This window comes from Anas platyrhynchos, chromosome 5 (assembly GCF_047663525.1).
Source record: "Anas platyrhynchos isolate ZD024472 breed Pekin duck chromosome 5, IASCAAS_PekinDuck_T2T, whole genome shotgun sequence".
Classification (NCBI taxonomy): Eukaryota; Metazoa; Chordata; class Aves; order Anseriformes; family Anatidae; genus Anas; species Anas platyrhynchos.
The window spans coordinates 38,217,051-38,244,589 of record NC_092591.1 but is presented as its reverse complement, the minus strand read 5'-3'; the positions used below and the strand labels follow the sequence as shown (position 1 = coordinate 38,244,589).

Here is a 27,539-nt window from a genome sequence, read left to right as displayed (position 1 = left end):
CACAGCCAAAAATCTGTTTTAAAAAGGAACATCTTAATAAATATGTATGAACAATATGTGTAGTCACATTGACAAATACGATGCAATTACACTTTATGAGTTAGGATTCAGGACAGGATATTCACACCATTTAACTTCACAGTCCTTAAGGCAACTAGGTAAGGAGCTCAAGGGAACCTTAAGTTAGGTGCAATGACAAGGAGTTATTGCTGCAACCTAATGGGGATTTTTTTCTTGTCTAAGGAACAAGAAAATAGTTGTTGGCACAGCTGTTGGAATATGTAGTTTAACACATTTGACAAATGCAGAAATGTTTATTTGTAAACCCAGTGAAATAATCAAGTATGATAATATTCTACAAGTAATGCTAATAGTTTTCTTTACCTACCATTCATCGCTGATCTCTGAAGTAGTGGTCAAGCAGGAGAATAGCTTTTATGTTTCTCTTATGTGTCCAGCAAACAACCTGAACTAGGTTTGGATGCCATGTGATATAATCACTTGATTTTAATTAACGTGGTTCCAACACTGCATACCTGAACCACTTAATACAGAACTTAACATCTTTTTAAACAGTACCATAAAGAGTTTCCATTGCTAACATTGCATTTATTCAGTTTTGGTGTTAAATAAATGGATCATACCAAAAAGGCTTTGACAGGATGAACTGCATGTATTAGCCAGGATTTTGGAGAAAAGTTTGACAAGTTCAGCTTTGGGTGACTGTGGATATGAAAACACACTCATGAAATCTCTAGGTCCTGCAGAATTCTGCTTTCTTTGTCAGACACGGTAAGCAGGAATAGCAAGAACAGGATGCATTATCAGGAAGTGGAAGGAGTTTGAGATGGACAGTGCTAAGAATTCTGCTGTTGTGGAACTCCTCCTTTAAATATACCCAACTAAGGCCAGAATCTCAGATTAGCCCGTGGTTTGGTTGTTTGTCCTTTATGATGTGTGACTATATCAACCGGTCTATATAAGTTCAATGTTGGGCTTTGTAAATTATACAAGAGTAAAAGCAGGGGTAAAGATAAACAAGTCAATTTCTTGTCAGCACTACTAGAAGATAGAGGAATAATAATGAAATGTATATGAGACCTCTGCTTGGAAAACACGAAGCTCCCGGTGTTTGGTACTCACAATTTTCATTCATCTTCTAACAAGACCATTGAGCATATTTGAGCACTCTTTGAGCTCAGTGTTTGGTTCTGGTTTCCCAGCTTCCTAAATTATCTTCTATAGGCTTCCTGTCTCTCATCATTCTCCTGTTATAATTCCACCTTGTTCTTCAGAGATCAGGATAGGGACACCTGTAGCTAATTCTTACCTCTTAACTCCTATTGATATTCCTTTGTGAATAGGAAAGAGATGTATATATAATGCATGTCTTAACTGTCAGTGTATTATACCCTGCCAATCTTCCAGGACTGTTTCCTGCCAAACACCTTTCTTCCTGCATTAAATGGAATATCTTCCTTTTCCTCTTTCATATTGTTCCAAAACCCTTGGTTCTGTCAGGTAAAATTTTGACAGTAGCTACTTAGTGTCACTCCTGCCTCACCTCTTTATCTACTAATTTGTCTTGCGTTATGGTATAAAAATAATAAATAGCAATCACAAAACCAGAGGTTACTGATGGGGATAGAAGTGTATGTATTTTTGATCTGGAACACTTAGGTGCACAATCTTTCATTCTGATCTTTTGTAGCTACAAGGATTCATCTATGATGGCTTCTTGTGTCTAGCTGAGTGTCTGAAAAATGAGGAGTATATAATCCATGGCCATTTTCTGAAATACTGGTTTATCACTTAGCTCCTAGAACTTCTAGACAGGAGTTGACCAGAGATAAGGATACACCTGCATTTCTTTCCATGGCATTTGCCGTGACAAAATGTTTCTTTTTTTTTTTTTTCCTGTTCTACTGTGCCTTCTTGGTAATACCCTATTTAACTCCCAGAACATACGCAGTATAGTTTGTGCAATATTCATATCTTTCTGATGCATCCCATGAGAAGCATCCAAGTTCCATGCTGAACTATTTCAAGGTTCCCATAGAAAACATGTTACCATGCAAATTGACTGTGCTATGAATGTAAAACAAGAGTTGACCTTATTTCCTTTAAATTTATATTTTCAAGCATTTATAATTTCATTGCTTACAATGTATAGATTGTGTACGTATTTCTCTATATATTTTGAAGACAGAAAGAGTAAATAATGTCAGTTATATGCACCTGTCATATCTCCCATCTCATTTCTGACTAAGTCCTAAATCTTCAGTACAGCTTGAGCAGCCACACTACCAAACTGGTAAGTAATAGAAAAAAAAAAATGTTTCCCTGAAGGACATGCAAATTGCTACCACTTGAAACTTTTCCCCAAATTTCCATGATATGTAGCATTTTTCCTTACGTCCTGGTTCCATGTTGTTATGTAAGATTAACAATATTTATTTTTTTCTTACTGTATACTTCTCAGTTTTCAAAGCAAAATTGAAAACATTATATTTGGAAAAGGCTTCAAATTAGTAGCATGACTTATTGTTTTACTTGATTATGCCTTATTGTCTGGGATTGATAATATTTCAGATGGGATATCAGGCCACGTACCTTTGCTCTAGCTCCTGTCACTTTCTTTTCAAATAAGGTTCTCTTTTTCCTCTTGAGGGTGGGTGATTTTTGGAGAGGGGTTGGTTTTTTATGGAAAAAAAATGGAGCAAATAGGTTACAACTGCATATCTTTCAGCTGAATCTGTGTTCTAAAGGACACATCTTTTTTAAGAATGACAGTTTGTTCTCAATCACTGCACTGGAGTTGCTTAGAGTTTGTTTTGGAGTCTCACCAGAATTGTAGTGCGGGTGTTTCACTTGAGAGTTCAAAACATACTATCTTAATGCAGTAAAACTAGGAAAGGAAAGCAACAACTTTCATAAATGTTTCCAGTGTAATTTATTAGTGTACATCCTATCAGAACTGAATATTTAAATCAGTAATATATTGCTTAGTTGCATTATTTTCTTGAGAATCTAGTGCAACTAAAAAAAGCAAGTTCACTGTGTTTTGCATATGGAATTTTCTAGCTGTCCATTGGTGAGATAAAAACAAATAGTAGTGATCTAACTTTTGCTTTTGCTAGTGTGTCCTGGCCAGCATAAAGCATAGCTGAATTTCCATAGTTCATTCAGTCTCTGGGCTCCTTGCTGAGGTTTCTTGAAGTAAAGAGAGTTAGTGTGGTTTGAAAGGTTTGCCTCAGTTGTGTGGGACTTTATTTTACATACTCTCTGAAACAACCATCAGATAATGGAAGCTTTCAATTCAGTCTTGATTAAGACTAGCAAGTGAAAGGATATCCCTGTATCCCTAAGGTCATTTTTATAGTCTTCTTCCTCTCTACTTCAAGGGACATGATGCAAGTTTAATTTATTGGTAAAAGTTTATTTACTGGATTCAGCAATTCTGAAAGGAGCTCTTGATGTAAATGAATGTGTGTTTCTATTATTTTGTGTGTTTCTAGCAATAGAAGGCCTTTTGAGTGTCTACCTCATTTGTTTCTTCCATTCTCTACATCATCTAGGAAAAAATCTTACAATCTTATTAAAGGAAGAGTGATCAGATAAGAAATATTGGTGATAGGTTTATACATGTTGTATATTTAAAATAAAAACTTAATGTTGGTCTGGCATTAAAATTTTCTGGTTGGGCAGCATATTTTTTAACTGGGAAACTTGATAGCAGTGGCTAAAATCTCTAGGCCTGGGTCAACAGGAATCTGTATTGCATTCTGCCAGGTATCAGTGGTGATACTTGTTATGCCTGATACTCCCAGTTATAGCATATGATCATATGATTTGTAGAAGATACAGGGTGGTTTTTTCTTCAGTTAGAGTTTTAGGACTTCATTATTCTCCATATCCAAATCAGATAAGTAACATGTATTCATTCATAACTATTAGTGAATTCAGCATGCAAAATATGTGCCAGATTGGTAATATATTGAAAATCAAATGGTCAACAAAGCAAGTTTAAAATGACATGATAAAGCATCATTTATTTCAGAAATGAGAGTCTGTGTCTTTGTCCTCTAGAGGTGTCTCAGAGAGTCAAATTAATGTCTTGCATGTACTGCTAACTGATTGTGTGGAAATTTTTTTAAGTTCACTTTTTCTTTATTCTTCTGTCTTTTTTACCCATCTTCCCCCATTGTAGCAAATTAGACGGCCGGATGAAAGCAAAGGAGTTGCTAGTAGAGTTGGATCCCTCAAAGTAAATATGTTTCTAACATTTATTTTGCAAGTTTTCTTCTATAGCCTACACTTTTCCTTTTGAAGGGGGAGGTGAGGGGAGGGAGGGAAGGGGCTTTTCCATCTCTCACCATCCCATCATTTTTATTTCAGTATTCTTATTGCAGTTGGGTCACATTTTGTTTGTTTCTGTGCTACACATAGAACAACCTACAGAAGGCAGGCTGCCAGTTTGTAAGCTTTGAATGTCACCACAAATACAAGATAGTAACAACTTTCTTGATGTGCCTGTAATTTGGTGATCATGATTAAACCACTTCTCTGATCTATGTTATTTGTTGTCTCTTAACTGCCTGTTACATAGAGAAGTGACTTACTCATCTTCAGACTATTGCTTCTCATCTTAAATATAGTGCTCACACTTCTTGCATTTAATTCTGCAAAAGACCATTACAAGAAAGTTGAATATTTCATCCATATCTAGCCTTTAAATCAGAAAAAAAAAAAGAAAAAGAATAAATAAAGAGGAAATGAGAGAGATTCATGTGAGACTAATAAGAATGGAGCCACTGTTTTGCTAATAATTAGTTCCCTTTTCTGCCTTTTTCTGTTTATACAGACATATTCAAATATTTAGAGCACTTAACAGGCAGATACCTAAATCAGTACCCACCCATGAATAGTGTTACACTCTAATAGATGGTTTAAAGCACAGGACATAATCTATACCGAGATGCTGGTCACATGCAGTCCAGGCCATTCTGTTAAGATTCCATCTCAACAGTTGCCTCTTTCAACCACCCAATTTTTCACTTTTTTTCCACTTTATTTCCTTTTAGCACTTTCTGAAGCGCTAACTAATTCATTTTTTTCTGCACTCTCCTTGCCTTTCCTGCCTTCTTGGTTTTTGATCTTCTGTTTTGTTTTTGTATGTGTGTGTATTGCCTTTGTTCCAGGACAAGCCATCCTCTCTGTTTTCTAATGCTGCTCTACAGCTGCTCTTTGTGAAAATGTTATTTCACTGAGCATAAAGAAGGGGAGGGGAAAGATTAATTACACACCTCTTTCCAGTAATGACACCATTTAAATTGATCTCAGTGTAGGAAAAGAAGCCAGTTAATATTTGCTATATAAGTTATACCTTGCAGCATCTGTAGCATTCCTCACTGTCTGTGAGGCTTTAGCTTTTCATCTTGTGTTTTGCGAAGAGGTTTTAGTTACAGTGTAGATGAGAAGAGCCCAGTATATAAATGAGGCACTGCTTCAGTGGTAGACATTCAGTATCACTGAATGTACTTGGGGGAAAAGAGAAGACAGCCACAGTGTCTATTTCAATTTTTTTGAAAATTGTGTATGTAATTACTGTGGCCTGTGCATTTCAATGGGTCATCACATGCAATTCTATACGCATAACGCATATGTGTAAGATGTAGCTTACTTAAAGGCTGAGATTCACCTACTATGTTATGAACATCCATTGATGCCTAATTCAGGATTCTTATTTCTGTGTCTGACTGCCCAGGATTTAATTTCACTACCCAAAAATTTAGACAAAAAAAATCTTACATAAATATCCATACAGAGAATGGGAAATAATATCTGAGGTTCTCAAACATGAACATTTACCTCTTTGTGATGGAATTATATTCTAGAACATTGCCTTAACAATAAACAAGCCAACAAACAATGTAGCTTATTCAGACGCTGTAGAATGATCAGTCCCTTGATTTTTTTCATTTTTTTCCTGTAGTGAAAAAAAGAGCCACGCTAATCAAGTAAAAATACCTTATTTCCGGTTTCTGAGTTTACAGAGCTTGTATGTCTGTGTTGTTGAAAGCATTTTAATGTCTTGAAATGTTTTGCCAGAGGCAGTGAGAAATGTGATATGCTATGATTTATTTTAAAAAGTAAAGCGAGGAACAAAAGAAAAAAAATAAAACAAAAACATGACAAAAGAACAGGTTGCTTTTTCAATTCATTTTCTGATGTTTACATGTAGCTCCATCGAAAGCTGGAGGAGCTCAGAGATCACCTAGAAGGCAATGTCAAAGGATGCTCTCTCCGAGTAAATGTACGATTTCACTCGGTGATCTGTTTTTTTAAAACTTCCGCTGGCTGGTAACACCAAATCTGATTGGTTTGTCCTCTCATGCCCATCTTTTTCCTTTCACTCTCTTCTTCCCTTTGTGTTTTCTTTCTTTTCTAGCTGGGATTTCATTTTTAATGTGTTTGAGAAACCTGACCTAATTGACAGGATTTGTTTAAAAGAACATCCTACTACATTTTAATGAATGCTAATCAAACTGCTTGACTTTAACACCAGATAAAAAAATCCCTTTCCAAAACTGAAGTTGTATGTGTAAAATTTTCCTGAATATTAGGTTTAGCAAGAAATGAAATAGGTATCCTTAGTTTAGAGGAGAACTGTATCTTTTGCCTGTGATTGATAGCCTTAGGTGAACTGAAAACTATGGCTGATCTAAGGTAAACCAAAAGTATATGTTTATATTTGCCCCATCTTTGCCTTTAATCTTTTTGGGTCCCTACATTATCTCACAAAATAGGTTAGCATTTGGTTCAATGCAAGCTTTGCAAATTTTGTTGGTTGTTTTGTTAGCAGACTCCTCTAATATAAAAAAAAAAAAAGTGCAGCATGTCTTATTCATTGCATTTGAAAAAAAATGAACATGAAAAAAGGATCAGGATCTAGCTTATCAGTCATGAAACTCCTGTAAAGTTAACCATTTTTCACAGAAATATTTTAGAAAGCTAGTCAAATGTAACATAATACAGGCACCAGTACCTTACATTTAGTATTTCACCTCATAAGTTCAGATCAGCCTTTCAGCAATTAATTTGGTAAAAGTAATTTTGGTTTAAGTGACATAATTTGATGTATAATGAAAATGAGAAAAAAGGGACAGTTAGGAGTACAGTAGATGTAAAAGTTATAGCCTTTTATCCCTTTGAACATCTAGCCTGTGAAGATTCTCAGATTAAGTTCTTTAGATTCATGTTCTGTTTGTGTCTTCCATACACTATGACTGTTGTCATTATTCTCAATACTGCCATTCTGATGCATAATCCACCATGGTTATGTAGTGAAAGATAATTTTGATAATGATAATGATTTGGTAATTTTTACCCCTTTTGGATGCCTTTGCATATCCAGCTATGTATCTGACATATAGCTGATATCCACTCACTGTCAAATAGAAGTCCTTGAGCTTATTTGTGATCTTTTCACAGTTCAAATTCAAAACTGAGCTGATAATACATTGCAGCATTCTATAAAATACATTCAGTGAAAACACTGTATCTTTTCAGTGGCAATTCTTCCAGAATTACATTTTTGGGAGAATAAAGTGTGATATTTTAGGTTTGGTGACATGCTAAATTTCTTAGTGATAATCAAAACAAAGCAAATCCTTTATTTTAGACTCCTCACTCTTAAATTCATGTTGTAGTACTAGTGAATAAACATAAAGTCAGAAAAAAATGCCATGAGACGTCGTACTACAAAAACAGTGGTTTAGTCTCACATTATTCCATAGAATGTCACATGGGGAAAAGTTTCAAATGAAAAGCTGTGACACTGTTAACTGTAGATATTATGAGAACTAATCGACATGAAACTGTTCTGTTCCTTTGTGCCATTTTATCTATTGTGTTTCCATACCCTACGCAGTGTCATTAAGGAAGTCAGATCATGAGCTAAGAACCATTTCATATATTCTGCATATGCCCTTTAAGTTTCTTAAAACTTAAGAAACAGGAAACATTGCAAGTATAATAACATAATTAAAAACTGTTGCTTTTCACTGCCACTGTGATTCAAGTTGTAATAGTGGATGTTTTAGACAAGGCAACATTTTAAAAGACAATATACAAATGCCTGATTAAATAATAGAATAAATCCTTCTTAAACAGTTGACAGTTGGAAAGAAAATAATGAGGGATCTGTTAATAATTCATCTGTAAAATGCTTTTCATTGTCTTCCATACTGTTTTTGGAAAGGGGTTTAGATGTAAGTTATTAACTCTCCTACAACGTAGCAAATGTATTGAATGGTATGGGAGGGGGAACGTATAGTATCTGATGGCCAGCACCATAAGTGAACATATAATGCTATTGCACATTTGTCTATGCTGTTAAGGTGGAACCTTTGTTTCAGAATGAATTGCAAAGACGTGTTTCCCACATTAAAGTCAAAGGCCATTAGAAATATGTAGGAAATGGAATTCTGCAGAATACCCCAGATTCCATTAAAAGATTAGAAAACCTGCCAGATACTTAAAATAATACTGCACTGAAAACATGCATAAAACATTGAGTTAATTAAGCAGTCTTGGGGGGGATTGAGTGATTATGATTCTAAAAAATTACTGTTAATATCAGCAGTAATACATAGCCATTTACAAAAAATGTTATCCTCACCAGATGTCTTACTTTCCGTCTCTTCTTGAGATCTTCACTCATCTTCCTTGAAGCTTTTCCAGTTCTTTCCATGGCTTTAGCCTTTGAACCTCCCAGAGGCCTATTTTTGAAGTTGAACTTAAATACTGTTTAGAAAAATTAGTCTTCTATCACATGGAATTGTTGGCATCCCTGTACATGTTCAAATTAATGCAGCAATAACAAAGTGCATTAGCTACTGAGGTGATCAACAGTGAAAGAGCTGACTGGTTTATATTTTAGAACTCATAACACCTGCCTAAAATTGGTACCTTCCTGAAAGTATGGAGAAGTTCAGCATAGAGTCAATAGAACAGTACTGCTTCAGACTGTGTTCTGAAGGTTTTTTGTTGTTGTTGTTTTTTGTGTGGAGGCTAAGATTCATTTTAAATGCAAGCTTTAATTCTGCATAAATATATTATGGAAATCCTTTCAAATATATATATATATATAAAAATCTAAATACAGAATTTCTGCACAATGTTTAAAGTAATATATGAAGCAATTTTTGTGTGGGCCTTGATCAGAATAGTTCCAAATCAAAGGTTCTGGGTTTAGCCAAGAAAAAAGCTCTCAGAATACATAGCAGAGACCACATTCTGTCCATAGATAATGTTTAATGAAACATGAAACACTTTTTTTAACATAGAGTTGTCTCACAAAAACTACAGTCTCCTGCATGTAGTGTTCTATCTTATTTTAAGTATCTGCCTTCTTTGATCATGATGGATTACATTTATGGGGCTTTTGTTCCTGGTCATAATATTCCATTATTAAAGATCTGAGTCAAGGTATTGTGGCGCTCAGACAAATGACAGATGGCTCTTGCAGCCTTTGAACAGGTGCTCAGTTGGTGTAAAATAATCCTTGCAGTGGGGAATTTCTGTGACTAGCAGAAATTTGGTCCCCCTTAATATGAATGTTCATGGGGAAAAAAAAGCCAAGCAGCTCAAATGTTAGCACATTATCTTCATCAAACATAACACGGAGGGATTGTCAGATAACATACAAATAAAAGGAGAGATGCCCCCTCTCTCAAACTGGACGAAAGAGTCAAAAGATCAATCACTAGACATCATATATGACAACAGGTTGGAAGCAGAGTAGGTGATAGATTGCAGGATCATCAAAGGAGCTTACAAAAGTATTGACATTTAATTTTAACATCAGATTACAAAATACTGAAATCAGGCAGATGCTCAAATAAGGAGATAGGTTAATGAGACAGCAATGGCATAAAAACAATCAGGAAATTATAAGTATGCAGCAGATTAAACAGTCTCATCATGTGATCCCATTGAAAATAAACAGCAGTGACTGTGTGAAGAATTGTGGTATGTGAGAGTAAGAACTGAAAATCCTTTCCTGAAGACAATGAGATCATTTTGAGACTAGAACCATTGAGCATACCTTCCATTTCATCATTACAAAAAAATGGCATAGGTAAATTCAGTGTCTATACATGAGTGAGTAAGAAAAACAGAAATTTGAGTGAGTGAGACTGAGGGAAAACTATAGGGAGGGTGGTGTTTGAGCACAGGGAGAAATAAAATATACAGGTATCTTAGTGAGGGGAATATTATAATGTGCTTCTGTATCACTGAAACTATAAATAAGAAAATAAGAATCATTTGAAGTGATTAAATATAATAAGAATATTATTATTAATTTGGAATAAGACCGAAGTTAAATGGTAAGTTTAGGCTAGATACAAGTGAAAATACAGATAATCGGATCACAGAGTAATAGCAGTCCACTTATAGTAGATGTCCAAGAGAAGATGAAAGAGGTGCAAAAGTATCTAGCATACCTCTTGTAAGTTAGTGTGAAGAGTAGGCAGATAAGCCAAATTCTTCCAAATTTTGTGCAGTAGAAGTCTAAACCTCCTTATCATTGCTGTTTTGATTTATTTAGTTGCTAATGCTTTAAAAACTGCTGCTGTGATGTTTCTTGCTCTTAGCACATTCTTTGTATCCTTACCCTCAAAATCAAGGCTAATGGATCTTCTTTTTCCATGCCATTGCAAAACAAAACATGGGAACAACGGCTGGACATTATTGATGAGAATGTTGCTTGGACACTCATCCAAAAGTCTTAGGTGAATAGCAGAACCCCTGTTCTAAGCAAAAGCACACCTTATCTTTCTTGCAAAGCATTCAGAGCAGTCTTTTTAAAAACGTCTCTTGCTTTCTTGCTTTGTATTTGGTTGAAAGGGGTTCTCTTTCTCTTTTTTTTTTTTTTTTTTACAAAATAGACTGTTTAAGAATAATACTTGATTTCTTAAAACTGCATTTTCTGCTCTATTTTTCTGAAGTAATTTTCTCTTTGTGACCTAGTTCTTCTGCAAACCATCTCACTATACCATGTTCTCATAAGAAAATGTCATCAGGTGAAGAAAGTACTGTGTGTATAAACATTTAACATGTGAAGTCATTCAGATTACATTAGTGATGTTACCTAGTTAGAGTAAATGACATATGTACAGAATACCAGAAAGGAACAAAAATACTTTCAGTGAGAGCATTAAACATTTTCATTGAAGGAAAAACAGCTCTATAGAAGTATGGAATGGAGACAAAGTGTAAACTTTTCCTGAAAGGGGTATTTTACATTTCAATGAAGAACTATGAAATACACATTTGAGATTGAGGAATGTTCATGAGCGACTTTTTATGAGTAGCATCTTCTCTGACCAGTCCTTCATAATACCTAAATCAGTAAGTGGTTGCTAATAATATGTGGAAATTCTTGCTGGGTTCTTTACCATAAATGTATCTGAAGTGCTGTACAGATACTAATTTTGCTGAAATCTAAGGAATTTTTGCGAGGAATTCTGATACTTAATTTTTCACCCCCAGGAAAAAAAAAAAAAAGGGAGAGATTTTTAATGCACTTATAGGAACCATGTCTTTTTAAATTTCATTTATTAGGCTGTTTTTAGTATTTACTGCTAGTAGTGATCAGATCATAAATATAACAAATGTAAAGGAAAAAAAAAAAAAGACTACTCTTTGTAATTAAAACAGGAAATATTTTCAGCCAATATATATATATATATTCATATTTATGTTAGAAAAACAAATGCTATGAATAATCAGAGACTCCTTTTTTAATATTTGAGTTATGTCTGATCTAGGAGTGGCTTACTGGTATGGAAAAATGTGTATTTCATATAAATAAGCAAAGTGTTTCCTAAGCAATTGGTAAAACTGTAGTGTTACCAATTAACTTGTGGCTGTGCTGAAAAGTTTTGACAGTGGACAGTGTCCCTCAGGAATCACATCTGTGTACATTGCTTAGAGACATAATCTGCAGATTTCTGCTGACCTATATCTGGCCATTAGTCATTTAACTTTGCAATTTATTCTGGTTTTGGGGGAACTGAGTTTGAAGAAAAACCTAAATTACCAAAGTGCTGGTTCTGAGCATCTAAAAACATAAAGATATATGGGGAAGAAAAAGGACTCTAATGTGTTTTCACATTGTACCTTTGCAAAGTTAGAATAAAACTTACGTCAAATCGAAGAAATTGGTAAAGCTTCATTCTAGAATACCTTACTGTCCTAAGTATAGATTTCTAGTCATGTCATCAATTACATAGAGGGAGGATTGACACTTTTCTTCAGATTCATCATTAGTTCTAATTACTTTATAAATGCAATACCTTTTTTTTTTTCTTTTAAGAAGCTTCCACCTTAAAAGGCATAAATTTGTAGTTTCTGAAATAGCTGGTTGTGGAAACTTAATGAACCCCCTGCTACTGTCTCAGTGCTGGAACCACCTATACAGAAAACCTTCTGAGACCCTTACTGTGCCACCATTTCTTTTTTAACAGTGTTTTCTTTTCCCCACTGCACAACCAGGCTCGGCTCCCTTCGTGCTCATCCACCTATAGTGTTTCTGAGGTATACTTTGCACGTGTTCTCTCACACAGTCGACCTGCTCTCCCATCACACTTCTTTGGTTTTATTTATTTTTTTATTTTTTTGCATTGCACTGTGCACAAATGGGGAAAAATCAGCTTGGGGGGCAAACTTTGCATGATCAATCTGCAACCATGTTCAGCGTGGTTTTAAAATCACTGTACCAGTCTGGGACCACCGTAATGTATAGTCCAACTAGACAACAACTCCGTAGCATACAAACATAAATTATTTAATGAAAGAATCTTTAGTTCTGCTACATTAAAAAGGAGAATAATAAAAGACTTACAGATGTCCAGATAGCAAGATGCAGTGAAACTGGAAGGACTCCGTAAAAATGACCATCACATTATAGTTAATTTCTTGTCTAGATATAGATTGCCTAGGGATATATGAATTTCATTATTATTTCCCAAAATCCTGGCTTGGTCCACTGTGTACCCAAAATACATATATTATTGTAAATAATTCCATATCAACTTCACTATAGTCTTCTATAATAAGCTATAGTACCAGCTTAGCAAGATTTGAAAATAAAAATATATTTTATTGAAATTAAAATTAAAAATATATATATATATATATTATTTATGACTTGCTTTTCACACCTTGTTTTCAGGGGAAAGATATTAAGATAAAGTAGAATCCACAAAGTCATAGGATAAAATCAGAATTTACGAAATATTGTCAAATTAGTGCCATGACCCACTATGTGAAGTTTAGCTTTTAGCTTATAATTGATTAATGAATGAGTATCAAAAAGGTGGACTTGAGATTTTCCATAATAATGAATCAATTTTGAACACAGAGATCATTTATTCTGTATTTTAAAAGAATCCCTCAAAGTTAACAAGATATCCTATAAAGAAGATAGTTCACCCTATCTCATACTATTGGACAAGTTCTAAACTTGATGTTAATGTGCTATTAATGAGTGTGATACAAAACGTAAACATAAGGAGCTCACCTACTCAGTTACTCTGTCCCTAAGCAGGATTAACTTTGTATAAGCAATACCTTGCTGATATGCATCTCACTTGTTCTCTAAAACTTCATTCTCAAGCAATCATTTCTAGTACTTCTTTATCCCTATTAATAAAAAGCTTTATACATTCAGTGTATGAACAGGCAAAAGATCTTATAAAAAGTTATTGAGAAGAAAAATGCTTATCAGATTTTCTGTCACAGACAGATAATGGCAGTCAAGCTCTACCAGCAGACAGGTTGTTTTAAAGATTATCAAGTATATGTTCTTAAAGGCACCTGATATGTATATTGCAGTTTGGGCTTCATTACTGTATTGTATGAAAGCCTTGCTGTTTTCATCATGATTATCATCAAAACACCAATATGGAATAAATAGGTAATAATATACTCACACACATACCAAGACAGTGTTTTTTTTTTCTAAGCTAGTGCAAAGAGCAAAAAATAAAATCTAGCACTTACAGATGCAAGACAAATGCCCTCTTTACTTGACCAGTCATTCTTCTGAATGATCTATATGAAATTTAAAAAGCAGCTCTGGATCAAATGGCATTCCAGCTTGATGTCACATTGTTTCCCAAGACTCCCACTATGATAGTTCTCTCCTGCAAAAATGGTCAACATTCTCTTCGAAATTATGAAGGAAATTTACCACTTTCAGAGAAATTGCACTCTTGCTTTGCCTGCAACTTCAGCCATGTCCTTTTCACATTCTGGAGGCATCACTGAAAGAACAACAAATGTTTTTCTTAGTGGCTTGTCAATCAGTATATACAGGTCTCCTTCTTGATCAGATTCCAAAAACTATTTAACCTTCTCCAAAGCTATCAGGCTATAGTATAAGGGTATTACCCGGATATTATCCCATAAGGGATATGTAGTGTAGTTTATAACTACAAGATGTGTGTCCAACAAAGCTTACTTAACTGCTGTCACCTGCTATTATTTTGTAAAAAGTAATAGGCTGCAGTAAGTTAACAACCTCCTGACTTCTAATTGATATGTTAAAAATTCTCTTAAATTAAGATACTGTTAAATAGAGTCCTAAAAGCTGGTTTTGATCAAGGGTAAGAAAAGGATTGGTTTTGTATTGCATGTCTTGTCAGTGGGAAAAAAAAGGACCACACTCTTGATAGGATTCCAGAGTTCTCTGAGTCTACATGTACTTCTGTGGCTCTTACTCCAAGGAAATATTTTTCTTAAGCTGATTCTTAAGCAACAGTTTCAGAGCTTCTTAATTTTTTCATGTCCAAGTTATCTACAAATCGCTTTGGACCTTCAAAGAATGCCAGGAGCACATAGGCAAGAGAAATAGAGTTGCAGTTCAGCAAATGTGCCATCTGAGATGTAGAGCAAAAGACAAAATAAAAGATAACTTGATCTAAACAAGTTCTGTAACCAGAAATAGACATCGCAGATTCATCTTTCAAGAAATTTTCTTGTAATTTTAATTTTTGAGAAAAGCTCTTGAACTGAGTACATTGGCAATCATAGAACTAAGGTAGACAAAAAGGAGAGTGAGTATACTATCAGGGATTTTTTTGCTGTTACATAAAATCAATTTAAGATCTTCAATTGAAGAATTAAAAGATCTTCCAGCAGAAGGCAAAGTTGGGTGCTGTATATTCTCATTGCAAAGAATTTAAGGTGGAATTCGCTCCCTAATTTTCTAAATAGAATCTTCTTTGTAGAGGTTGTTTTCCATCTTAAGAGTCCAATAATTAGAGAAGGCATCTTTTCACTGACTCACTGACTCTTATTTTCGTCAGTTACACTGGTGAAACTGTGGATATGGTCAACTGATGTTGACTTGAGAGGAATGGGCCGAATTTTTTTTTTTTAATCTTCTACTTACCTTTAGGTACAGAAAGTTTTTCTTAGTTAGCTGAACTTCAGGCATTATAGGGTAGTAGTATTACACACTTACCTACCCTCAGTCAGCACCTTAACAATTCCACTGACCTAGAATGAGAAGCTGTCTCTGGTTTAAGTCAATTAAATCAAAGTGAGTTTCTTTAAAAAGGATTCCCTCATGGCAAGAGAAGTAAGAGCTTTAATACTCAAAAATGGTGTAGCAATATAATATAAATTCATATTCTCTTTGAATTTCATGATATGCAATAAAGTTTTCTCCCCACTTCATAAAAGCCTGTTAGCTTTATGCTTGTAATATTTGTTACTGTTAGCCGGAGTACTTAAATGATCTTTCTAAGAGTGGAAATATTAATTAGGAATGATGCCAACTTTGCACTTGTACAGTGCAGAATGTCTGTAATACATCTATAATTTACTCTTTATCCAGTAGTTACAAAACATAGTAAATCTAATTTAAATACCAGTAAGTAGTTCACTTAAGAAATCGGTTAGATCAGATCATCTTTACATCTTGTATTTTTTAAGTCTTTTGAGTTCAGCTTGTATCTTAAAAATACTGTTTTGAGTATTTTTATGTAAAACTGACTGACCAATGAAAGAAGGTCCATAGTATCCTAATTTGTGTGATTACTTATAGGAAGTAGTATGCAATGGCCCCATTTTTTATCTTCATTTGTATCTCAGAATTTTTATTACCAGCATCAATCTCTCTCTTTCCTTCCTTTCCTCTCCTCTGGCTTCTGCATGTGCTATGTGTTTGGCTAAAAGCGTAATGAAGGAAACCTATTCATCTGCTGATTGAAAGTATAGTGGCAGCAAAATGTTTACTGCAGAGCTACCCCTTGCTTAAAAAAGAAAAAAGAAAAGAAGGGTTTGCAAAGAAGACATATTCAGGTCTGTAGCACATCATGGGGTTTTTTTAGGCTCCTTGAGTGGTTAGAACACTATGCCTTGTGTTATGAAAGACCTGCAAAGTTTTATGTTATTTTTCTCTCCCACAAAGTAAATTATTTCCAGAAAAACAGTTTTGGAATATGTATTCGCTGCATACTGATTAATGCGATTTGACTGTATACTTAACATTGTTAGTTACACAACAGAGACTTCTGTATCCTTACCTGATAATACCAGAACAGAGGGACCAGTACAGGACATTAAGTACCAGCAATATTCAGGGAGGAGGAGATACTGTTTCCTGCAATAGATAGTTTATCTGTTTAATTCACAACTTCAGAACTCCATTCAGAGACTGCAGGAAAATTCTCAAGAGTTCTAGGTTAAAGTATTCTACATATTTTATATAAAGTATATATTACACAACATTGTAAATAAACAAATCTTGTTCTTTAGAGTTGAGGTCAGGTAAGAAACTGTTTCTCCTTGTAATTAGGCTACTTTGAAAAGTCAGTGTTGCAAGACTGAGAACTGCAATTCTGACTTTCAGGCATTTACCACCAGCATACAATCTAGAATTGCATTTTAGGTAGAGGGTTTTAAGTACCACTGTCAATACCTGCAGTAAATCTGCACTGCTCTGCACAATTGGTTTGAGTATGGGCGGACTTTATATCTTAAGGGCAGAGAGGACTGTTTTTGACAGTCAGACTTAAGAGCAACCTTAATGTGGTAAGCCCAGCATTTCAGATTTGCTGCCTATCTGCAAATTCTGCATCCAGGACTTAACAAAAAGCTTTTCTGTCTCTCTTACACTAGTAAGGTATGCCAGCTTCCTTGTGCTGGCTTAAGACTGTGGCAGCCCCTTATACTTCATAGTCCTTTTGTTAAATTGGGTTTCTTACTCTTTTTTTTTTCAAAAATACTTCTCTCTAGATTACTAACCAGTGAGCTAATGTAATTTTTGAGTTAGTTTATTCAGATATTATAAATTTCCAGCACCACTTTGTCAGATAAAAATTTTTGAAGAATAAATTTGACCACAGTAATTGACTGTGCAATTGTCAAATAACTGAAATGGTGTTCGGTCAATTCTTAAGTACTAGCAAATATCAGTATTGTTTTTATAATTATGGATTTACTGTAATTGAAAGGAAAATTCTAAGTGAACATCCACACACAGTGTCCGAACCATGAACTGCATATTGTTCAAGTTCTGTTTTTAGGACTGTTCTTGAAGACCATTAATACAACAGCAAGAAAAGTATGACATAATCCTAAGAAATGTAGGTAGATAAAATACCATACGTATTCTTTAGGCTTTCAGGTATAACAAGGAGATTATATGGGTTTGTTATTGGTCGGATTATTAGGCTGGTTTTATATTCAGTATTTATGCTCTTGTTTTACACACTATTTTAAATGTATAATGCATAAACAAGAGTGGCACAAAGTTTATATTTTTTAGATCAATTAATTTCCATTCCTGTTATGCTGTAACTTGGGTAAGTGAGGCAAAATGAAATAAGTATAACCAGTTCCTCTCCACTCTCTTTTCTGTTTTCAAGCAGAAATCCATCAGATAGAGAATTTGGTTCTAAACATTTGACATAAATTCACTAATGCGTTGAAGAAAAACTGTTTCATTAAGTTGCATTTGCCTAACTCATTGTTTTGTGAACTCTATGGAGTTCTCCCATGAAGCTGCTCTTTGAACTTTGAAATAATGTTTTTCCAAGTTAGCTCTGTCTTTATTGATGAAAAATTCATTTTCATTCATGCTGAGGTTTTCATTTTGTTTATGGATATAACGTTACTTAATGTGTCAGCTGTGTCTTTAACAAGATCCTTAGCTTGAAAAGAGGAAAAATATCTTGAGAAAAAAAAATTCATTATGTTTCTGTGATATCTACAGCTCAAAAATGAACACAACAGAGCCAATAAAGATATACTAATCATTTGGGTTTTGTACAATTATATTGTTACGATGTAGTCATGCTTTCATGTGCTATATTTTTACAGTTGCTAATGGAAAGTTGAGTTTTTAAATAGAATTTGTAGGTTTCTCTCTTTCGGACATGAACAAGAGGTCAAAATTTTCTATTTGGTAATCGATATTTAAAGAATTACTTTTTTTATTGTGTTTTGCTTTGCTGATAGTAGTACTTTGGGCTTAAGAAAAACAAATGGAATAGAATTCTAACTTTTACAGACATATGGTTTCCTCAGGAAACTAAAATACAAAATTTTATGAAAAAACAGTGATCTAATATTTTTTTTCATAGAAAACAGAATTACTACTTCTATCTTCATTCTTGTTATTGGGATCAGCAGCTGCACAAATATCTTATGTAGCATTCTCTCTGACATACCAGAATAGAGAATTATTCTTGCCATAAGGACTAGATGACATACAAAGAAAGGCATGACAGATCATAAGTGAAGGAATGGGAAACCTTCAAGTTCCATTAGGAAGGAGAGTGCACCATAGCAATAATCTGATCAAGGTGTAAGTGAATAACTTTGATGAATGTCATTGTACAGCTACGTACAATACAATTCATTTTTAAAATTTCATTTAAAAATATCTTCCTACATTTGTACTTGCACTTTGAGTGCACTTTATGTTTGTTTATCCACTGTGCTACATCCCAAATTAGATCCATCAGTATTTCATACATTCAAAATAAAAGCAAAATTATACTAAATCCTGCAGCTTCTCTGTGCATGGTACTTACCTTATGACTTTTGTCAAATAAAATTATCCCCTCATATAGAAGTTTTGCACTTTTTTTTTTGTTGTTCCGTACATTTACATTCACTCCAAGCACTAGGTTCTTCTACAAAGAACTGTTTAACATTCAGGAGAGTGGTAAAAACTGTGGTTTTGAAAGTCATCTCATTTCCTATTAAAGTTTTTGGTTTAAAACTTATCTCATCAACCTATCAAATTTGTAATACTTTATGCTTGTTTTTATTTTGGTAAAATGCTTGCCCACTATGCATTTGTCAAGGAGAGATTAGAAAAAAACAGTGTATCAATTAGGAAGCATAGGCACTAAGAAATGGAATAATAAAATCACAGATATATTCCAGGTAATGTTATATATATTTCTATATTATAAAAATCAAGTAGTTCAGAAATCATTTCCATCCTTTTTCATTTGAAACTTTATAGTTCTTTGCTTTTTGTTTCAAGAAAAGATAAGTCTTTACATTTCAATTTTAAATTCCCATCTGTGAATTTGTCCCTTTTTTCTTCTTCTGCAAAATCGGGAGACATTCCATCCTGCCTTATGGTAGAGGTGTGCAATCCTTGATGAAGCAAATCAGGTCAAGTCACAGAGCTATGAATATCATTTTTCTTTTGATTGATTATAGTTTAGACCCACATATGTAATCTACAGTTGCACCTTTCAGAGGCAGTCTTGTTATTATTTATTTATTTACATCCATTTAAACATTTTTTTTCTATTTACCTATGCTGTACCATACCTTAGACTGTATGGTATCAAAACTGTCTTAATTAGGTATGCCTGTGAGATTTCCTTTCTAGACAGTCTCTTTTTTTTTTTTTTTTAATCCAGAGGCAAGCTGCTCAGCAACATACAATGTTCGCTGTTTACTTGGACTTAAACAGTTGTTTGAGAAGCCGTACATTCGCCTGTACTCTTTTACAACAGTAATAACTCTCAGTGCAGCTGCTCTCTAGGTTCAGCTCCCAGCAGCAGTCTAACTCTTTGGAGTCAGCTTCCAAAGAAGTCTCTGGAAAATTAGCCTAGATGATCATACCAAAGTAGATCCGGGCTTCTGTTACATTACTGTTATGTTTTTGGAGTATCCACTGATGTAAATGCTCTAAGTGTGATTTCATTTGTCTGAGTCTCTAGTGGACAGTATCTGTTTTGGACACATGGAAATCAGTTTAGATATGCACGATAGTGCATATCTAAATATGCACTGGGTCAGTTACATATAGTTCAAATGTCGGCGGATTCCCATCAGTGCTTCTTATATTATCTTCATGTTTTCCAGTTTTTCAAGTGTGATTTTGTAACCTGGAAACAAGTTTCTGCTAAGCCTAATTACCATATCACTTTTCACTTAAGAGCTGGAAGAGAGGAGTGTCCATATTCACAATATTTTCCATATCCCTTTCTCTTCTGCCAGTTTCAAAGGTTCTGTGCTGCTGACGAAGCCCAGCCAAATCAATGTTCTGTTCTCAGCCTGATATGCCGGGCACACAACTGCTGGGAAGAGGCTGCTGATTGCTGTTGTGCTGGATTTTGCAATCTGGAATGCCGAATTTGAGAGCACCAAAGAAATCTTAGCCGTTTGAGCCTTCAAGGCTCAAAGCAGAATCCTAAGTGCAAATCACGTTCCCAGCAATTCTGTATTTCTGCTTGCTTTCAAAAAGAACTGCTAACTTGTCTTTGATAGTATAGTTTTAGTGCAACATTTGCTCTATTCCAGTATCTCCTTTCTATTGCTTATGAACTCTCTGAAATCATCCAGTTCTTCATCCATGAGGATTCTGCTTTCACTTTGGGGATTCTCCTCAGAGGAATATAGTGAGTGTTTCTGCTTCAACAGACAGGCAGAAGCATAGCTCTTCACAGATAGATTCACAGACTAAAGCTTTGTTTTCCTTACAATTCTTGCTCCCTAGTTTAAACGTTAATTTAAAAGAGCTATGTCCATTTTTATATCTGAAAGTGTATAAGTCTGAATTTTAGTCCAAGTACTATATACATCAGTGAATATAATGATCACTGTTTTCATTATTCAAAAATTTTCCATACCAATATTCACTGGTTCTTGATCTTGTACTTGAAACCCTTCAAATTTGATGCTCCTATCTCAAATAAAAATGTTAAGCTTAAGCAAAATCATTAACAGGAATTCATTAATGCAGAAAGCATCATGTCATTTTACAAAACCGTGGGAAACATGCTTTTTTTGTAAGGCAAAATCATTTTGGTTCTTTGTCATATGTGATTCTAAACACCTAATTCCTGAAATTTAAACTTTTCGTAAGTACAGACTTTATTAAGGATAGTAAAGGGAGCACCCCTCTCCTTCCTTCAGTTCAGGTGAGACAATTGGCTGTTGGAACAGAAAACAGTGCTGTAGCAGAAAGCCCAGAATGGTTACCAAACAAGACTGTCACATTTTCTGTCTCCATACTGATGCAAACTTCATGTTTTGTGCTGGAAAACTTTCTTAAACCATTTTCAGGGCCAATCATTGTCTCTATGTCCTTCCTGAGACATGTACTGAGTGATTTTCACATATGCTGAGTAGTCCAAATGCAGTTGAAATAAGTGGCAGCTCAGGGGCTTTGCATTCAGAAATAAATCCAGATGTAGGCATGTCAAGTTAAATTTAGTCTAGACATCTCTATGTCTCAGTTTCTCATTTGTAAGGTAAAAATATCCCTCTGCTTCACAAAGATTTTTTAAAAATAAATTTATTCATGTGTATAGGGACATTTTATTTTGTAGAAAACAGCACAACAGAGAAATCTATGAAGGCCTACATAATTCTCTGTTCAGAACAGAGATTGGAAAGTGTTTAGTAAGTGAAACATGAAGCCACTTTTTGAACAGAGATGTTAAAATGAAATAGCCTTATCTTGTCTCATGCAGAAGTTCTACTGAAAATAATTCCAAAGAAATCATAATGCCTACAGGTCAAAAGAAAAATTTGGGCTGCACAAGTAATATTGATCAGATATTTCATAACCGTCAAGTGTTTCACTTAAATGTTACTTGAGTGTGTTTGAATGAAGAACTTACTTTGAAATTCACAAAATCTTTTGAAATGTGATTTCGAGGTTCACACTATTCAAGAAGAATAGCTTCCTTATTTTGCAGTAATTTGCAAATTGGATTGTTTTCATGCTGCATTGAAGTTGGTTGTTGCTGGGTCAAGGAAGACAGATGTGAAGACAGTTGAAAATTCATTTAAAAGCAAAATGCTTGTAATAGAAATGAAATATTTTAAAATGTCAATCTTGTTAGTGTATGTTAAAGGTTAGGGAGTAATTTATAGTGTACTTGAGGACAAGAGTTTTATATATCACTTCTCTATTTTTAGTCCATGTGATTGACAGCAGCTTAAAGTCAGTTGAACTGGAATGGGCAAGGAGTTGAAATAATCTGAATACTGGTGAGACAGGATATAACTCAGTTATCTAACACATCTAAGGCTGATGTGTCAGTCAGATTGCCAGGGTATGAGGTTCTGTGAAAATCAGACTGAATGGTGGCGTGATAATTCCACAGCATACAAAATTCTGAAAGCTCCACACAGGGTTTTTCAAAGGAAGGAATTCAAGGAGAATATTTGACTTCTTTTACCAATCCAATGAGTGCTCTTTAACAAATACAGGTAGCATATCTATGTACAATGTTACACATTAAGTATACTGCTCTCAGGAGTTCAAAAATACAGAACACCTGCTTGTATACACACACAAACCAATTAAGGTAAATTATTTAAATTTCTCCTCCTCTCATATTACTGCTTTTAAACAGATAATTGCTTAGTTTATGATTCCTTTTAGTAATAGGTATGTCTGTATGCCAGTAGAACTACAGTAGTAGTTTTCATCTCTCGGGAAAAAAAATACAGCTGACTCAAGTCTCTAAACTTTTTCCCTACAAAGAATGCCCAGAAATGATGGGGAATACAAGATGGAGGGAAATTGGAAGCAGATGCAAAGAATCTCTGACATATAGGTTAATTTTATGTCATTCTTTTTGGTCAAAACATTTGTTCTTTTAATAATCTGCTTTAACTTTTGGTTAGCCCGGTAGTAGTCAGACAGTTGGACTAGATGATCTTTGAAGGTCCCTTCCAACTGAAATATCCTATTCTGTCCTATCTTATTCTATCCTATCCGGAAAACAATTCTCATGTCTGTGGCAAAAACTAAGGGCAGAAGGAATCTCATTCTCTTATATCTCTTAGGAAAGGGAATTTATTCACTCTGCCTGTATTTACACAATCTGCCTCTCAAATTGAAGAATATTTCCAGGGCATTTGGGGATTATTTAAGATTTTCATTCAAACAAATTAAAGGTCTTCCTTACAGTTAATGATACAAGTAGTAGAATTGTTTTTTTTCCCCAAGTGTATTGTTCCTAGAGATTTTTTCTATCTTACAAATCCCACAAGGATTCTGTTAGTGCTGAATAGAAATATCTGTTGGAGTTTGGGCAGAAACTATTTGACGATATTTTTTATGTCTTGATTTAATACGGGCTTTAGCTTATACAAGATGCACACCTTCTCGAGACTTGTGCATAATAGTTGATATTGCTTCTCTGAACAAAAACAGTATGATCTTGAATGAGCCCTGAACAGCTCTTGGAATATCACAGAAACATGCTATTTCCAGGGTTACTCATATAAATTACTTGTATGCAGTCCCATACTCTTAAGAACACAAAATATTTTTTTTTCTTTATGCAAATGTAAATTTTTCATAAAATTCCTGTGAAGAAATAACACACTTCCTTTCTCTTTGCCTCTTTCTTATTCTCAACTATCAATGAATTCAGTGCTGCCAGTTTGTAGTAGCATATTTGAGAGACAATGAATATTCAGCATTATATTTGCATCCCAGAAGACTGTACTTTGCCTTTTGATCTCTTTTTTTTTTTTTTCTAAATATTGAATAATGTCTTTTTTTTGTATACCATTCCTGTAAAAGGAACCAATTCAACCCTCATGTTTCTGTGGTGTATTCATCAATCCACTTCCACTGTCCTGTTTGGAGAGCAGTTAGGATGAACAGTAATCTGACCCTAAGATTTCATGTATGTGTTTATAGTCTACAGGGAAACAATGATCAAAATTAAATATAATTTTATGTAAAAGGTGGGTGACCAGGAAAAACCTCAGAAAGGAGAATGTAGTAATATCTAGTTGAAGACATAAAGACATATTCAAGATTTGAAGATTAGTTTACTTTAGTGTAAAGCCTACCAAGCATAACACTTTAATAATTCTTTAAAATCTGCTCCTAAAATAATTTTGCTTTCAGATGATTTTTGCTTGTTTCTTCCCACTGACTCTGAATGAGTAATTCCATGTGTAGACTAGTACATTATTCATTTCTAAATTTTGTTGAGGTGAATCCCACCAACGGTGCTTCTCCTTTTTAAAAATGTATTGAGTAATATTTGTTACTACCAAATTCCTAGAGCTCACTTTCCTTTTCTGAAAAGTTTTCAGTATCAAAGAAAAAACATTTCTCTAGTTTTGAACTGACTGTTGTCCAGTTCAGATGGCAATAAAGTATCTCTGAAGACCTTGAATTTTCAGCTCAGTTTGAGTGCTGTTTGAATAAGGATTCATTCCAGAAATAGGAAGATTGCAGCTTGTAATGACATTATTTAATGCTCGAATACTTTGTTAGAAGTTTTCGGAAGTATGCAATTCCAGGTGTACTTCAGCTGTGATTTTTTTTAACAACCTTATTTTTATATTCCATATTAGTTCAATGATGAGCAAATTCTCTCTGTTGTTCAGATTAGCTTTAAAACAACTTTTTTAATGAAGCCAATGCATCTCATTATATTTTTCAGTTTTTCCCTAGTTTAACCTTACATGTATTGCATAGGCCAAAAGTAATACTTTTTACAGTGTTATTAGACCAGTTTGAGACATTCTTATTCTTGCTTTATTTTTATTTTACGTATTTAGCTGCAGATTAATATATATTACAGTCTTAGGGGAAAAAGAATATTTGAGGGAAGAATTATAGAACCATTAAGGTTGGAAAAGACTTCCAAGATCATCTGGTCCAACCAACCCCCTACCACCACTATCACCCACTAAACCCTAAGCAGCACGTCCCGCCTTTCATTAAACACCCCCAGGGACGGTGACACCACCACTTCCCTGTGCAACCTGTCCCTGTGGCTGACTGCTCTTTCTGAGCAGAAATGTCTCCTCATTTCCAACCTAACCTTCCCCTAGTGCAGCTTGAGGCCATTCCCTCTAGTCCTGTTGCTGGATACCTATGAGAAGAGGCCGACCTCCAGCCCCCTCACACCTTCCTTTCAGGCAGTTGTAGAGAGCAGTAAGGTCTCCCCTGAGCCTCCTCTTCTCCAGACAAAACAACTACAGTACAATTTGAAAAGGGAATGTAGCCATTGCAATATGTACTAAAGCTTGAGTGGCACTGAGATATTTCTTGCCACTGGAATGTTATGCATTATGAAATTATAAGAAGCATATATGTGAAATAGTCACGGTCTGTACTGTATGGCTAGATTCTACCTCTTAAGTAAATTACATGCACACAGTAAAAGCAGCAACATCATGCTTCTCCACATCCTGCAGAATAAATTGTCTTCATAATACTGCTGAAGTTTCACGTAGAGATTGCCTGAGTTATACACTTTCTCAGAGACTGTAAGTAACTTGTAGTGTGAGGAGTACCTCATAAACAGATCTGGCATTTATGAGACAGTTAAAAAGGAATAGAGTTCTCAAATTGTTAGCTGCTGCTGTGCTTTGCGTATCCCGCTTCCTTCATTACAGCTTGGCGAACTCATTCCCTTTCCTGTACCTTTGTCCTCTGTGTGTGTATATGTTTGGGTTTCTGCTGGTGGTTCCACGTTCTGCATGCTTTCCTAAAAGTGGAGCAATATGCTTTCCCATAAACGATGATGATTATGGGTTAGCCTCCTACAGTTTCTGTATATCAAAAAATGGGCTCTTTTTGTTGGTGATAGATTATGTTTTAATGTCATTGTTCTGAATTGTTCTTCATGTTGTAAAACTAAGTTGAAATGTACTCCCATAAGAGTTAGCTTTTCATATTGGGCTGGAAACTCTTCATCATTGTTTGCAATTTATTATAACCAACGGCTTCTAATTGTATGTACCTCCCATAATGAAGAGCTGACTTAATACTCTGTGCTAATCTTGTTATGACTTTAAAAAGGTAAGTAATTTCTCTAACCGTTCCTAATAATCATGGTAAAGCGTTAAAGGGTTTTTTCAATTTTCTTTTTTCTTTTTTTTTTTTTCACATTAATTTTTCACTTCTAGCATGAACTTTTCTTTGTGTCTTTTTCTTTTTTTTTTTTGGTGGACTGATTTTTATTTGCAGCAAAGCACACCGTTTAGACTTAAATAAATCCAGTTTAGTGTAGTCATTGATTTCATTTTTCAGACCAATCATGTTTGATAGATAGAAATTGTCAGTAGGTTTCTTTATTTTACCATTCCCTCAATTTATTTTGGAGTACTTTATTTCACGTTCTATTTAATGCTTCAGCCTGTGGGAGAAGGCTTATTCTGCATTCTAGCATGATGAAATTATATCTTAAAGAACATAAAATCCAATTTGCTTTAAAAAAGACAACAACAACAAAGAAAGAGTAATGTGAATTGAATGTTTTGGGTTTTGTTACATTCTGCCTGAACTACACAGGGGAATGCTACTGGATGATAGCCCCACTCTATCTTCTGCCATGATACATTGTGAGCCAAGGGTTTAGAGAATGGAGAAACAATAAAACTACACTTTCCCTGTGTAAGGAGAGACAGCCACAGTGTATTATCTCTGTAACTGCCTTTGAATGAAAAGAATTATACTAAATAATAGTATTACTGATCACTTGCCCCCATCATTCATGGTACTATGTGCAATGTGATATTGAATCTTTACTTTGCAGTAGATGTGAAAAGAATATAGGTTTTTTTTGTAAATGTCACAAATAACAAAGTAGTAAAACATACAAATAATGAGTATGATAAAAGGCACTTTAAAGCATATAACCTCATTGATACAACGCTCCATTGCAGCTAAAACTGTGTTAGAAAACTGGTGGATTTTAATCAAAATGGTATTTTACAGCAGTTATGTTTAAAAATAGCATATAGGATATCAATGTGCAATTCATATTAAGCAACAGGTATTACATAATAATGAATTATGATGTCAGTTATGTTAAAATATGGTTTGTATTCTGCAGCTGTGAGCATAGGTTGGGAAACAATCAAGTCTAGCTGGTCAAGCCTTTTATTTTATTATCATGGATTCCTCTTCCACAGCTGCTTTTAAAATCTGTGGGAAGCAAATTATTTCTCATACTGCATATGTTGCCCATCAGGTGAGTGATAAAATGTAAACT

At 34.5% G+C, this 27,539-nt stretch overlaps 1 protein-coding gene and 1 long non-coding RNA gene across 29 annotated transcripts in view; one reads left to right on the top strand and one right to left on the bottom strand.

The window, feature by feature from the left end:
* The window catches only part of GPHN (gephyrin), a 279,461-nt gene that overhangs the window by 199,456 nt on the left and 52,466 nt on the right, over positions 1 to 27,539 (top strand). For 9 of the 28 annotated variants that reach the window (XM_072038874.1, XM_072038869.1, XM_072038864.1 and 6 more), the window contains 3 exons: positions 4,211 to 4,267; positions 6,245 to 6,316; positions 12,565 to 12,606. The exons of 6 other annotated variants lie outside the window; for them this stretch is intronic. In XM_072038874.1, coding sequence (XP_071894975.1) covers positions 4,211 to 4,267; positions 6,245 to 6,316; positions 12,565 to 12,606 — 171 coding nt within the window. The remainder of the gene's footprint in view (positions 1 to 4,210; positions 4,268 to 6,244; positions 6,317 to 12,564; positions 12,607 to 27,539) is intronic. 13 more of the 28 variants (XM_072038880.1, XM_072038878.1, XM_038179631.2 and 10 more) reach the window with 3 other exon arrangements.
* The window catches only part of LOC140002649 (uncharacterized), a 94,694-nt gene continuing 79,790 nt past the window's right edge, over positions 12,636 to 27,539 (bottom strand). The window contains exons 3-4 of the long non-coding RNA XR_011809734.1: positions 16,605 to 16,681; positions 12,636 to 14,336 (exon numbers count right to left, since the gene is read on the bottom strand). This is a non-coding gene — a long non-coding RNA (uncharacterized lncRNA). The remainder of the gene's footprint in view (positions 14,337 to 16,604; positions 16,682 to 27,539) is intronic.